Genomic DNA, 12,575 nt, shown 5'->3' with positions numbered 1-12,575 from the left:
ATGAGGAAGAGGGAGCAGAAGGCATACCAGAAGCGGGAGAGGAAGCATAAGCCCCAGTCTTTCACAATGTCCCGAGGGAAACTTTAGAGGTAAACTATATGTTGGAGAACCAGATCCTCCATCTCAGAAGCTGATGGAAGTTTGGAGATAGCAATGAAGCGGGCAGCCTTGCAGAACCGGTCCAACACTGTCATGATCACTCAACAAAAGGTGGCAAATATGCAATGAAATCTATAGCAATGTAGGACCACAGGCACTAAGGGATTTGGTAGAAGTCATGGGACCCAGAGGGCTGCTGGTTGGAAGAATTGGATTGGGCACAAATTGATGAATATTTGTGATCATTGTGGGCCGCCAGAACCAGTGTTGCAGTAAATCCAGGGACTGTTTTTCACCTGGATGGCCAGAGAAGAGTGAGAGTGGGCCCACTGGATTGCCTCAGAGAGCACAATGGCCAACACATACGTTAGCTATGTCAGCCAAAGCAGGCTCACACTGCAGGGCCTGATGTATCAGTTTCCCAAGATCCCAGATGATTGCAGTGAGGATCTGTGAAGATGGAATGAGGGGCTAAGGGTCAATCTCTGTTTCTGCTGGATCGAACTGTCATGACAGGGTGTCTTGGAGCTGGTTCAGTAGGAGGTGGTGAAATTGAATTGCTGGAAGAGGGCAAGCGAGCCTGATGTGGGGTTAGTTGGTGGGTCTGTTGTATGGATATGAAGTTCTGGTGGTTAGTCCAGATCAGGAAGAGTTTGGTGTTTCCCTTAGCCAACGTCTCCTTTCCTCCAAGGCCTATTTATATTCCATCCCCTACTCTATAGCAGAGGTATGTGGGGTTGACCTTGTGCAAGAAGGCAGCACAGAGTGTATCTTCTCATCCAATCCTCACTGGGAGAGGATGGCCCCCGTGTCCACATCAGGTGCATCCACCCCTACCACAAAATGTCTGGAGGGACTTAGATGGCGTTGAATGAGTGTTGGTGAAACATTTCTTGAGCTCCTCAAAAGCAGTAGCAGACCAAGTTATCCATGAGTAGGTGAGAGGAGCAGCAATTTGGGTATAGTTTCTAATGGCATGGCAGTAGAGGTTGGAGAAGCACTATAGCCGTGAGGAGCGTGGTCAGGCCCATTCAACAACAGCACTTGCTTTCCCTTGGTCCATGGTTAAGCCTTGGGGTATTTCTCTAACTTTCAGTACAGTTTGTTTTCAAGGAGATGCTGAAGCATTGAACAGATGTGACAGACGAAGTCTTGGGGGCATTTGGAGAAGATGAGGATGTCATTGTGATAGATGAACACATAACTGTGTAGCTTGTTCTGGAGGATCTAACGAATGGCTTGGAAAATGACTGGACCGTTGGAAGATCCAAAAAGCATCACCAAATATTTGTAGTGGCCAGTGGGTGTTATGAGCACCATCTTCCACTCATCCCCTAGGATCAAATTGTACATACTTCATATATTCAGTTTGATGAAGATCTGGGCCCCATAGAGTGTTTCAATAGCACTATCTATCAAAAGGAGAGGGTAGTAGTTCATGGTGATTTTGTTGAGTCCACGGTAGATAATGCAGGGACAGAAACCCATATCTTTCTTTATGTCAAAGAAGAATCCTGCACCAGCTGGGGACTTGGTTGGTTGAATGAAGCTGTGTTGTAGCAGTTCGGCATTCATTGCTTGTGTCTTAGAATGAGGGGAAGAACAGACAACCTTGGGGAGGCAACCACAGGAGTGGTGCCAGGAGGAGGTTGATGTGCAGTTGTGCGGAAGCAGAGTGCTGGCTTCCATTTTAATGAAGGTGATGGCTAAATTGTGGTATTCCTTTCGGAGTTTGGTGAGGTTGAGGGTTTCCCCCATTTCCACAGATTTACAGGGTAAAGTCAACCAACGTTGTATGCAGGTGGTCTGCCAGGTGGGTCCTCAACTCAGCAGTGAACTGGATGACCAGGCAAAGTGAGGGTTTTGAATTGAGAGCTAGGGTAACCCAAGATGAGGGGAGTGTTGGCTGAGTTAATAAGGAGGAATAGGTTGATCACCAAGCTCTCCAACGCTCATGTGCGCAGGTTGTGTGCATGCTCTGACCATCCCAGGCCCCAAGGAACATCTGACAGTGGCTGTAATACAGAAGGGGTACAAGATAGTCTCAGTTTGGCAGCACTCCTTAACTGCATGTATTCTGGAGATGTTGCTGATGATGGTACTACAGCCTGGAATGGTTCTGGATTGGAACAGGAGTTCTGGTGGTGATCTAGAGGGTCATTCCATTAGAAACTCGTCAAATGCAGAGGGCCAAAGTGATACGGCTTTCAAGGTCGGTGGGCATCTCCCAGGTAGATAGCTCACCTTTCAAGCACTCCAAGAAGCCATAATGTTAATGGGCCTGCAGCAGTTCTGCATTCCAGCATTATGTCATGAGGGTCAATATCTCATAGCGTAATCCATCACCAAACATCAGCCTTGACGCAGGTGAAGTATCTCCTTTCCACGTCCTGAATGGTCAAAATCTAACACATCTTTGCAGTGAGTTCCTCCTATTTATTGCAGATGGCGGTTTTATTGTCCCTGTCAGCCCAGGTCAGAGCTCAGCCAATCAAGAGACAGATGACGCAGGCAATCTTGGCTCAGTCTGTAAGATACAGGCATGGCTGCAGCTCAATGTGCAGGATGCACTGGGACAGGTAGTTGTGGCATTGGGTTGGGGATCCGTTGAAACGTTCAGGCACTGGAATCCAGGGCTCCAAGGGAGGATGTTGACTTGCACAGGGTTGCAGTAACGAGAGAGAGAGTTGGTTGAGAGTGGCGAGCGTGTGGTCAATGTAGTCATGTCAGTGGACAAATTCCTTTGGGCAAACAAACTCTGTTGGATCACCCATACTGTCAGGAAATGTAGAGGAGGCTTGAAACAAATGCAGAGCAGCAGAGACAATTTAACAATTTTTATTACTTTAATAAAAAAACTCAAAACAACAAGCCACAAGGGGCCACAAAATAAGACAGAACAGATACTTAACATAACAATGTAACTGAAGGCTAGGACCAACTAGTTGAGAATGGCTGATTTGATGGGTGAATCAGGACTGTGGATGAGAGCTGGTTTAAATAGGCTACAGGTCATAAGTTGGAAACAAGTAGCAGGCGACTCCTGTTAGCTCGAAGGAGACTGGGAGGTGTCTGCCTGTTCAGGCCTGACATACTTTCCACTTGGTAGCTGGGAAGTTCCGTCTTCCCAACTACAAGTGCCACATCCCTGGATACCACAGCCACCGCCTGTATCTCATGCAGGTCTTGACTTTCATGTATCTCACCTTCAGGAGATCTGGGCCTTTGTAGGTTGTAATCTGCCAGTTTAAATGGAATATAATAAATTAGTCAAAAAAATTTCTCATACCGCAATTAAGTATATAAGCGACACTGATACATTATTTTCGACAATGAAAGGGTAAAGGGACAGATTCAGGGCACAGTTTATTTTTTCTCCAAAAATACTTTATTCAGAAATATTACAAAATAAAGTTATTTACAGAGAAAAAAACACTCATTAAATCTGAGTCCTTATACAATAAATAAAGTTATTTACAATAAATTATGCGTTCCTATTCAAATTAAAGATGTTTACAATAAAACATTCATTGACTCTCTAACTTTAGTGAAGGATTAAAGACTTATTTACAATAAAATAAAATTATTAACGATAAACATTCAGGCGTTGACTCTCATTGATTCAGGGCAGTTACTTTTTTTTCTTTTTTCCAAAAATACTTTATTCAGGAATATTACAAAATAATGTTATTTACATAGAAAAAAACATTTGTTAAATCTGAGTCCTTATACAATAAGTTAAGTTATTTACAATAAATTACGTGTTGGCTCTCTGTTCCTATTCAAATTAAAGATGCTTACAATAAACCATTCATTGACTCTCAAACTTTCGGCAAGGATTAAAGACATATTTACAATAAAATAAAAATTATTAACAATAAACATCCAGGCATTGACTTTCATTCCTTTACCAAAGTTCCTTTATAGTCTATACATTTCCAGCCACTCCTGGGGCACCATGTTGACTCATCTATCCACACTGTTGATGAGGGGTATCCTTCTCCCCACCTGACCCCTCCCACTCCTGCAGGTGATGAACCTTAAACTGTGGTCCTTCCCCAACGGGCCTTCACGGTGGCTGCACCAAGCCTGAGTGCATCCCTCAGCACGTATTCCTGCGGGCGAGAATGTGCCAGCTGGCAGCACTCAGCCACGGACATCTCCTTGTGCTGGTAGACCATCAAGTTTTGGGCTGACCAACGAGCGTCCTTCACCGGGTTGATGACCTGCCAGCAGCACCGGATGTTTGTCTCCATGTGCATTCCCGGGAACAGCTCGTAAATCAGGGAGTCCTCAGTTACGCAGCTGCTGGGCATGAACCTTGACACCATCCCTTCCATCCTCCTCCACACCTTTTTCGCGAACCCACCGAGTGCAAAGAGGTGAGTCACTGACTCTACCTCATTGCAGTCCTCCCGTGGGCAGCAGGGTGTGGAGATGACGTTCCAGGTGTACAGGAGGGACCCTCTCTCCGCCAGCCAGGCAATGTCTTGGTGCCTGTTTGTGAGGTCTGACGATGAGGCAATTTGCCAGATGTACTGGACAGTCTGCTCAGGGAACCACCCCACTGTGTCCATCATGTCCTTCTCCTGCAGCACCTGCAGGACATCACATGCCGGCCATTGTCCAATAGCCTTGTGGTCAAAGGCGCTGACCTGGAAGAACTTTTCTACGAAGGACAGGTATGTCAGCAACGACCAGCTGACTGGGGCATTGCGTGGGACTGGGGCCAGACCTATCCTTCGCAGCCAGGGTGACAGGTAGAGCCTGGGCACATAGTGGTACTTTGGGCCCTCGTATCTGGGATCCACACGCAACCTGATGCAGCCACACACGAAGCTGGCCATCAGGGTGAGGGCAATATTGGGGACATTCTTGCCCCCATTGTCCAGGGATCTGTGCATGATGGCCCGTCTGACACGCTCCATCCTCAATCGCCAGACAAATCTGAAGATGGTGATTTCCAAGCTGCAGGAGTGGGGGATGGGCCACACCCACGCCAAGTACAACAGACCTGAGAGCACCTCACACCCGGTGACAAGATTCTTGCCTGTTACCGAAAGGGAGCGCCCTCCCCACAGCCCCAGTTTCTGTTTCACCTTGGCAGTCCGCTCCCACCAGTTCTTTCTGCACGCCTCGGTCCCTCCAAACCAGATCCCCAACACCTTCACACACAGTTATGCTCACACAGATGTGTTGGATGGCCTACCAGTAGAGACTAACAGCAAAAAGGAACAGAATGGTTCTTATAGATCAGGTAACAATGAGGACAATACATATTAAATAGAAACAATTGATACCTTGACAACACCAAGCAATGTCACAATGAGTTCATACCTGGTGGTGTGACCTCATCAAGACCCAAGGGAGACGGTGACAGCTTTTTCCCATAACAGAATTGCAATCTCATGGCCAACAACCAAAGAGGGAACCACCTCAGAAGGATGGAGATTGGATGTAATGATGGGATGAAGGATGGGATGTAATGTTAAAATTGTACAAGGCATTGGTAAGGCCAAATTTGGAATATTGTGTGCAGTTCTGGTCACCGAATTATAGGGAAGATATCAATAAATTAGAGAGAGTGCAGAGACGATTTACTAGGATGTTACCTGGGTTTCAGCACTTAAGTTACAGAGAAAGGTTGAACAAGTTAGGTCTCTATTCATTGGAGCGTAGAAGGCTGAGGGGGGATTTGATCGAGGTATTTAAAATTTTGACAGGGATAGATAGAGTTGACGTGAATAGGCTGTTTCCATTGAGAGTAGGGGAGATTCAAACGAGAGGACATGATTTGAGAGTTAGGGGGCAGAAGTTTAAGGGAAACACGAGGAGGTATTTCTTTACTCAGAGAGTGATAGCTGTGTGGAATGAGCTTCCTGTAGAAGTAGTAGAGGCCAGTTCAGTTGTGTCATTTAAGGTAAAATTGGATAGGTATATGGACAGGAAAGGAGTGGAGGGTTATGGGCTGAGTGCAGGTAGGTGGGACTAGGTGAGATTAAGAGTTCGGCATGGACTAGGAGGGCCGAGATGGCCTGTTTCCGTGCTGTGATTGTTATATGGTTTTATGGTTATTGAGGTAGACAGAAGAAGAGAGAAGGGAGAGAGGGAGGGAGGGAGAGAATGGAAATGAATGGGAATTTACCCTGTTACCACATTTTACAGTAAAAATTTCATCGCAGGATTACAGAATTACTGTATGAGACTTTACCCCATTATGGAAAAGAAATAAAGACACAGACCTTGGTATACAGTTAACGGATTAATACATAATCACAGGGAGCCATTGCCTTACCAATGTCAAGTTACATCTTAAATTTATACGGTAAATTTTGGGCAATAGCCAACAGCTAAACATACTTGGTTAGCAATTTCAAGAAGCAAGTTATTATTAGGTATCAGCAAGTCTACGAAGTTCCCACGTGATAAACAAAATTAAAATTTCACATCTGCAGTCAGTTCAAATATTAACTAGATAATCTCAGGTAAAGGTTAACAATGCTTATCAGTGATTTATTGCTAGCTATTGTTAGCTCACACAAGCAAGGCGGTGTCTGCACTTTGTCACCCTCATAACCCAAATATTGAACAATATTTAGCTAGTCACGTTTGACAACAAAATTTAATTTTCCTCTTAATTTTCTTCCACACAGAGACAGAGACAGAGAGTCAGGGATGGACAATGAATTCTGAGGCATTATTTCCAATCTCAGGATGTTTCAAAGGAAGTTTGTAAAAAACGTAGTAAACAATTTTTTGAATTGTCACTAATTTAACACAGCAACACATCTGTAACACAGTGAAGTTGCAAAGAATAAGACTGGAGATCAGACAGTCTGATATCACAGCTTATCAGCAAAAGATCCAGCACCCACTCTTTCTGACCAAAATCTCAAGTCATAATAAGCAAATCCCTAACATCAAACCTTGATACTCACCCAAGCCTCAACCTCAAATCTTAAGCATGAACCCTGTCTCTATCTGATTTGTAATTCGTTCATCTAACATTAATGCTTAACTCTAAATACCCTTCCTGATCCATAGCTGACCTGTGGAATGAACTCATCCCTAACACTAAAGCCTGACTCATAACAAAATTTATAACAGCAGCCCTCTTTGCTAACCCTAGCCCTGTCCCTGACCCAAAGCTCAACTCTTGAACCTGACCCAGTCCTTAACCTTACCTGATTTTCATTAGGCCTTTGATGGGGTGCTGCATATGAGACCGCTAAACTAGAGCCCATAGCATTATAGGAAAGATACTAGCATGAATAGAAGATTGGCTGACTGGCAGAAGGCAAAGAATGGGAATAAAGGCGGACTTTTCTGATCGGCTTCCAGTGACTAGTGGTGCTCCACAGGGATTGGTGTTGGGACCACTTCTTTTCAAGTTATATGCAAATGAATTGGATGATGGACAAAGATTGATGGAGGGGCAGGTAGTGCTGAGGAAGCAAAGTGTCTACAGAGGACTTAGATTAAGAGACTGGGCAAAGAAGTGGCAGATAGAATACAGTATAAGGAAGTGTATGGTCATGTACTTTGGTGGAAGGAATAAAGGTGTAGATTATTTTCTAAACGGAGAGAAAAAACAGAATTCAGAGGTGCGAAGGCACTTAGGAATCCTCGTGCAGGTTTCCCTAAAGGCTAACTTGCAGTTTGAGCCGGTGGTAAGGAAGGCAAACGCAATGTTGGTATTCATTTTGAGAGGACTGAAATATAAAAGCTAGTTGTAATGTTAAGGCTTTATAAGGCATTAGCTAGACTGCACTTGGAGTATTATGAACAGTTTTGGACACCTTATCTAAGAAAAGATGTGCTGGTATTGGAGAGAGTCCCAAGGAGGTTCAGGAGAATGGTTCCAGGAATGAAAGGTTTAAAATATGAGGAATGTTTGTGTAACTCCCTGGGTCGCGTCAGGCTCGCTCAGCTCATTCTCGTCTAGGGGAAGCAGCCAAACTGGGTAATCAGCTGGTGTGGATGCTGTGTGATGTCCCAAAAACAGACAGTACACCATATGCGATTAAATGAGTACAATTTATAAAGGTTACTATAACTAAGTGATTAGTAATGATATGGTATATATGAAGAAAAAAATAAAGAAAAGGCACCAAACTTTTCAGAGTCCAAACCACTTCGTGCACAACTGTCGGAGCTCAATTACTGAAGTCTTCTGGCCACCATTCGATCCCCTCCGAACTCCTCGACTCACAGCTCAGGACCCTCCGAAGTGGTCAACCAAGCACATCTAGCTTCATCCCCCCTCCTCGGAGTACCTCCTGGCCTTGGACCCCCGCTTAGGGTCCGTTCCTCGCCCAGCTTACAGCATTGCATCCTCTCCCTCAACCCCTCGCGCCGATCTGCCCAAAAGCCTGCCAACAATAGCTTACAGACTCAGAAGAAAGAACAACATTAATCCCAATTGGTTTACAAAGGAATACAATTCTCGTTATCAGTAAATTTTAACCCAAACAAGCTTCCAACACTCTCTTGCAACAAAGAAGCATTCCTGCTTTTAACAAAACAAAGAAGCCATTTTGATTACATACACAGCAACAAAAAAAAAGAAACCCCCATTACACTCTCCCCCACCAAATAAAAGTCATGTCCTCATGACTATTAAATAACTCGCCACCTTTCCTGCCAACACACCGTAACTCAAACACAAGCAGTGACATCTCCTCCCCACACAGTAAACCTCACGCCCTGTTCCTCAGGCACTACCTAGGCCAACTATCTGGGAGTTCCCTAACCCTTCTGAGACCTCCGTACCCCCTCACCTAAACCCTTCAGGCTAGGACACAACTGGGGATACCTTGGGCCCACTACCAACTCCTCTCTCAACCTCTCACTCATGCCCCACACTGCACAAAGCTAACCCTCCCCACTACATCTGACTCAGTGGGAGAAGGGCCAAAGGTCTCTTCCTCAATCGAGGGAAAGTCAGCAAAAGGCAGCATGTACCACACATCCAGCACATTATCCATGGAATCTGTATTCTTCCTCATTTCTGCGATCGGTAGCTGCTGTTTGATCTTCTCCAAACGGAAAGACGTGGCCTGCACTGCTCCTGCAGTCTCTTCAGCCTCTTGTTCAGTATTCACTGCACTTCCCTCCACCTTTTTCTTCCTCATGACTTCTTCCAGATCAACTTTCTCCAGTCTCTCCATCATCATTTCAAACTTAATTCTGTAGAGACAGTCACTCACGAGCTGTGACCTTCGCCAGCCCTGGCACGTGTCCAGAAAACACTTTAACTCTGTAGTTCTCAGCTGCTCCTGCAATGACCTCACTTCATATTCTCCTGAGGCAAATCCAAATACCAAGAGATCATCCACATACGCCAAAACTCCAAACACCTCCACATCCCCCATGGTCTTCTACCTGCCCCGCAGGAAGGTTGCAAAGGCTCCAGATATGCCCTGTGGCATATTTTCGGACCAGAAGTCTCCTAGGGGATTTATAATGGCCATCTTCTCCTTGTCAGCCCCACTCATCGGGATCTGGCAACATCCACTCCTCAGATCCAGCACCTTAAACCACTTCGCACCACTCAGATAGGCCATCGCCTCTTCGGCCCTCAGGGCCATATTCTGGTCACTGACTCTTCAGCGCAATATAATTCACACACATGCTGCCTACATCTTCCATGGCTTCAGGGGCCAGTTGTCGCAACCTTTCTCTCACCGAGGTGTCTTCAGCAGTCAACTCCCCTCCCTCGTGGTATTTCGCAGCATCCACTAAGAGGGTCTCACACTCAGATACTTCCCCCAGGCCGTACCACCACCGGCTCTTGTTTGAATTCTGTATCAGCCCAGTGCCGCTACATACGTCCGCACAAGCAGCTCGAAACTCTGGGTGCATCGACAATGCCTCCAAACAGCGCTCACCCGCCTCCTCCGGGCAGGCCCCCAAGCGCACCAACAGGATATTGGTTCTCTCTAGAACAGAAATGCTGCCAGTCTCAACAGTGTCCGGACACATCAGCATTAATGATTCATGAACCTCAGTCACCTCCACATTTGCCTCTAAGAACTCCATTTTCACTGACCAACAACCGTCGTCTGGATAATCACCGGCACTGGTACCCCAAATCTCCAGTGTCCTCAAAGTCGTCAAGGGTAAATGCTTCCAATAACGGTTATAAAACAAACTGTACAGCAACTTAACCGGCGCCCCAGTGCCAAGGATGGCTTTAACGACTTCCATCCATCCGTAACAACATCTGTGCGCTTGGTCCCTCTAAGCCTTCAGGAATAGGGTCTGCTCCTTTCGGGAATTCGTTGGTACATTGCTGGGAACGTGCTTCCCCAGAGACCCCAAGCCGTTCCCCCACTGGGCCTCCTCTAAGTTTCCCGACACCTCGCGAATCAACGGAACAACTGATCCCCTTGGCAGATCCCCTTGGCACCGCAAGCAATTTATCTGCCCCCCTAGCCAAAAGGGATATCCTAAAAACTTTCCACAAATCTCCTGCCACAGATATGATAAGCTCCCCAGCTGTGGCATTTGACTTCCAGTCGAACCACACGCATTTTCCCACACTTTCCCAGAACTGGCAGCTGTCACTTCGAGGTAATTGCGCCTGACAGTTCTAATGACGTCACCAGCCCGCCTACTCAAACTTTCAACCAGTCCCTGTCGCTTTCCCTCAGCCAAGCACTGCCACTCACCCAACAACTGAGAGGTCCGCTCCGCCCCTTCAGGGCTGGACATTATTCCAACAATCGGGCGGAGCCCACCACTGCTGAAACATTCCAATCTGTCACTCCTCACTCTCCAAACAGTACGGACAACCCATGGTCCCACCACCAATTCGTCAGCACTAGTCAGTACCCGAACAATGCCCTCTGGGGCACCAACAGCCACTCCACCCAACACACATGCAGAGATAACCACCAATTGCACACCCACAAAGGCACACCAGCTCTTCGCCGCAGACACAATTTAAAGAGGGTGATTACACAGCTTCCACAGAAATCAATCCCGGACGAGCACCCCACAATGTAACCCCCTGGGTCACCTCAGGCTCGCTCAGCTCGTTCTCGTCTAGGGGGAGCAGCCTTCGGCCCCGCCAAGCTGGGTAATCAGCTGGTGTGGATGCTGTGTGATGTCCCCGCCTTGCCCAAAAACAGACACTACACCATAAGCGATTAAATGAATACAATTTATAAAGGTTACTATAACTAAGTGATTAATAATGATACAGTATATATGAAGAAAAAAATAAAGAAAAGGCACCAAACTTATCAAAGTCCAAACCACTTCGTGCACAACTGTTGGAGCTCAATTACTGAAGTCTTCTGGCCACCATTCGATCCCCTCCGAACTCCTCGACTCACAGCTCAGGACCCTCCGAAGTGGTCAACCAAGCACATCTAGCTTCATCCCCCCTCCTCGGAGTACCTCCTGGCCTTGGACCCCTGCTTAGGGTCCGTTCCTCGCCCAGCTTACAGCATTGCGTCCTCTCTCTCAACCCCTCGCGCCGATCTCCCCAAAAGCCCGCCAACAATAGCTTACAGACTCAGAAGAAAGAACAACATTAATCCCAATTGGTTAACAAAGGAATACAATTCTCGTTATTAGTAAATTTTAACCCAAACAAGCTTCCAGCACTCTCTTGCAACAAAGAAGCATTCCTGCTTTTAACAAAACAAAGAAGCCATTTTGATTACATACACAGTAACAAAGAAAAAAGAAGAAACCCCCTTTACATTTGTTAGCTCTGGGCCTATATTCACTGGAGTTTAGAGGAATGAGTGGAAACTCATTGAAACATATTGAATATCAAAAGGCCGAAATAGAGTGGATGTGGAGAGGATGTTTTCTATAGTGGAGGAGGCTAGGGCCAGGGAGACTCTAACCCAAGAGGGACATCACTTTAGAACAGAGGTGAGGAGGAATTTTGTTAGCTAGAAGATGATTAATCTGTGGAATTTATTCCCAGAGATGGCTGTGGATGCCAAGTCCCTGGGTATAGTTAAAGTGGAGGTTGAGAGATTCTTGATTAGTCAGGACATCATAGGTTACGGTGGAAAAGCAGGAGAATAGGGTTGAAAGGGATAATAAATATGTCATGATGGAATGGTGGTGCAAACTCGATGGGCTGAATGGTCTAATTCTGTTCCTATATCTTATGATCTTGGTCTTACCCCATCTCCAGTCATTATGCTACAGCTTACTTCTAACCCAAGGAGAAAACCCAAACCCCAACCTTTAGAAGCCATTGGTAACCATAGGAAGTGGAAGGACAAGCTGGGCCTCACACAGGAGCTCACTGATGCTGTCATGAGTTCTTCCCTCACCACTGCGGAGGTCCCAGAAGAAGTGCTTAGCTCACTGCTCTACACTATCTACTCTAATGACTGTGTAACATTTAAAAATATTAAAAAGTGCACATAACAAGGACCATAGGAAAGTGGATCCAGATAAAGGAGTGGATAACTGGCACGCAGAATTAAGTATGTGCAATTCAG

At 46.0% G+C, this 12,575-nt stretch overlaps 1 protein-coding gene and 1 long non-coding RNA gene across 2 annotated transcripts in view; one reads left to right on the top strand and one right to left on the bottom strand.

Annotated features, from left to right (window-relative positions):
- LOC132393410 (type 2 lactosamine alpha-2,3-sialyltransferase-like) overlaps positions 1–9,409 on the bottom strand; it is a 134,264-nt gene extending 124,855 nt beyond the window's left edge. The window contains exon 1 of the mRNA XM_059968589.1: positions 9,064–9,409. Coding sequence (XP_059824572.1) covers positions 9,064–9,079 — 16 coding nt within the window. The 5' untranslated portion in view covers positions 9,080–9,409. The remainder of the gene's footprint in view (positions 1–9,063) is intronic.
- The window catches only part of LOC132393414 (uncharacterized), a 103,225-nt gene that overhangs the window by 18,732 nt on the left and 71,918 nt on the right, over positions 1–12,575 (top strand). The gene's annotated exons all lie outside the window — the stretch shown is intronic.

Source organism: Hypanus sabinus, chromosome 4, assembly GCF_030144855.1.
Source record: "Hypanus sabinus isolate sHypSab1 chromosome 4, sHypSab1.hap1, whole genome shotgun sequence".
In the NCBI taxonomy this organism is placed as follows: Eukaryota; Metazoa; Chordata; class Chondrichthyes; order Myliobatiformes; family Dasyatidae; genus Hypanus; species Hypanus sabinus.
Note: the sequence above shows the minus strand (reverse complement) of the source record. Positions and strands in the feature narration are given on the sequence as shown.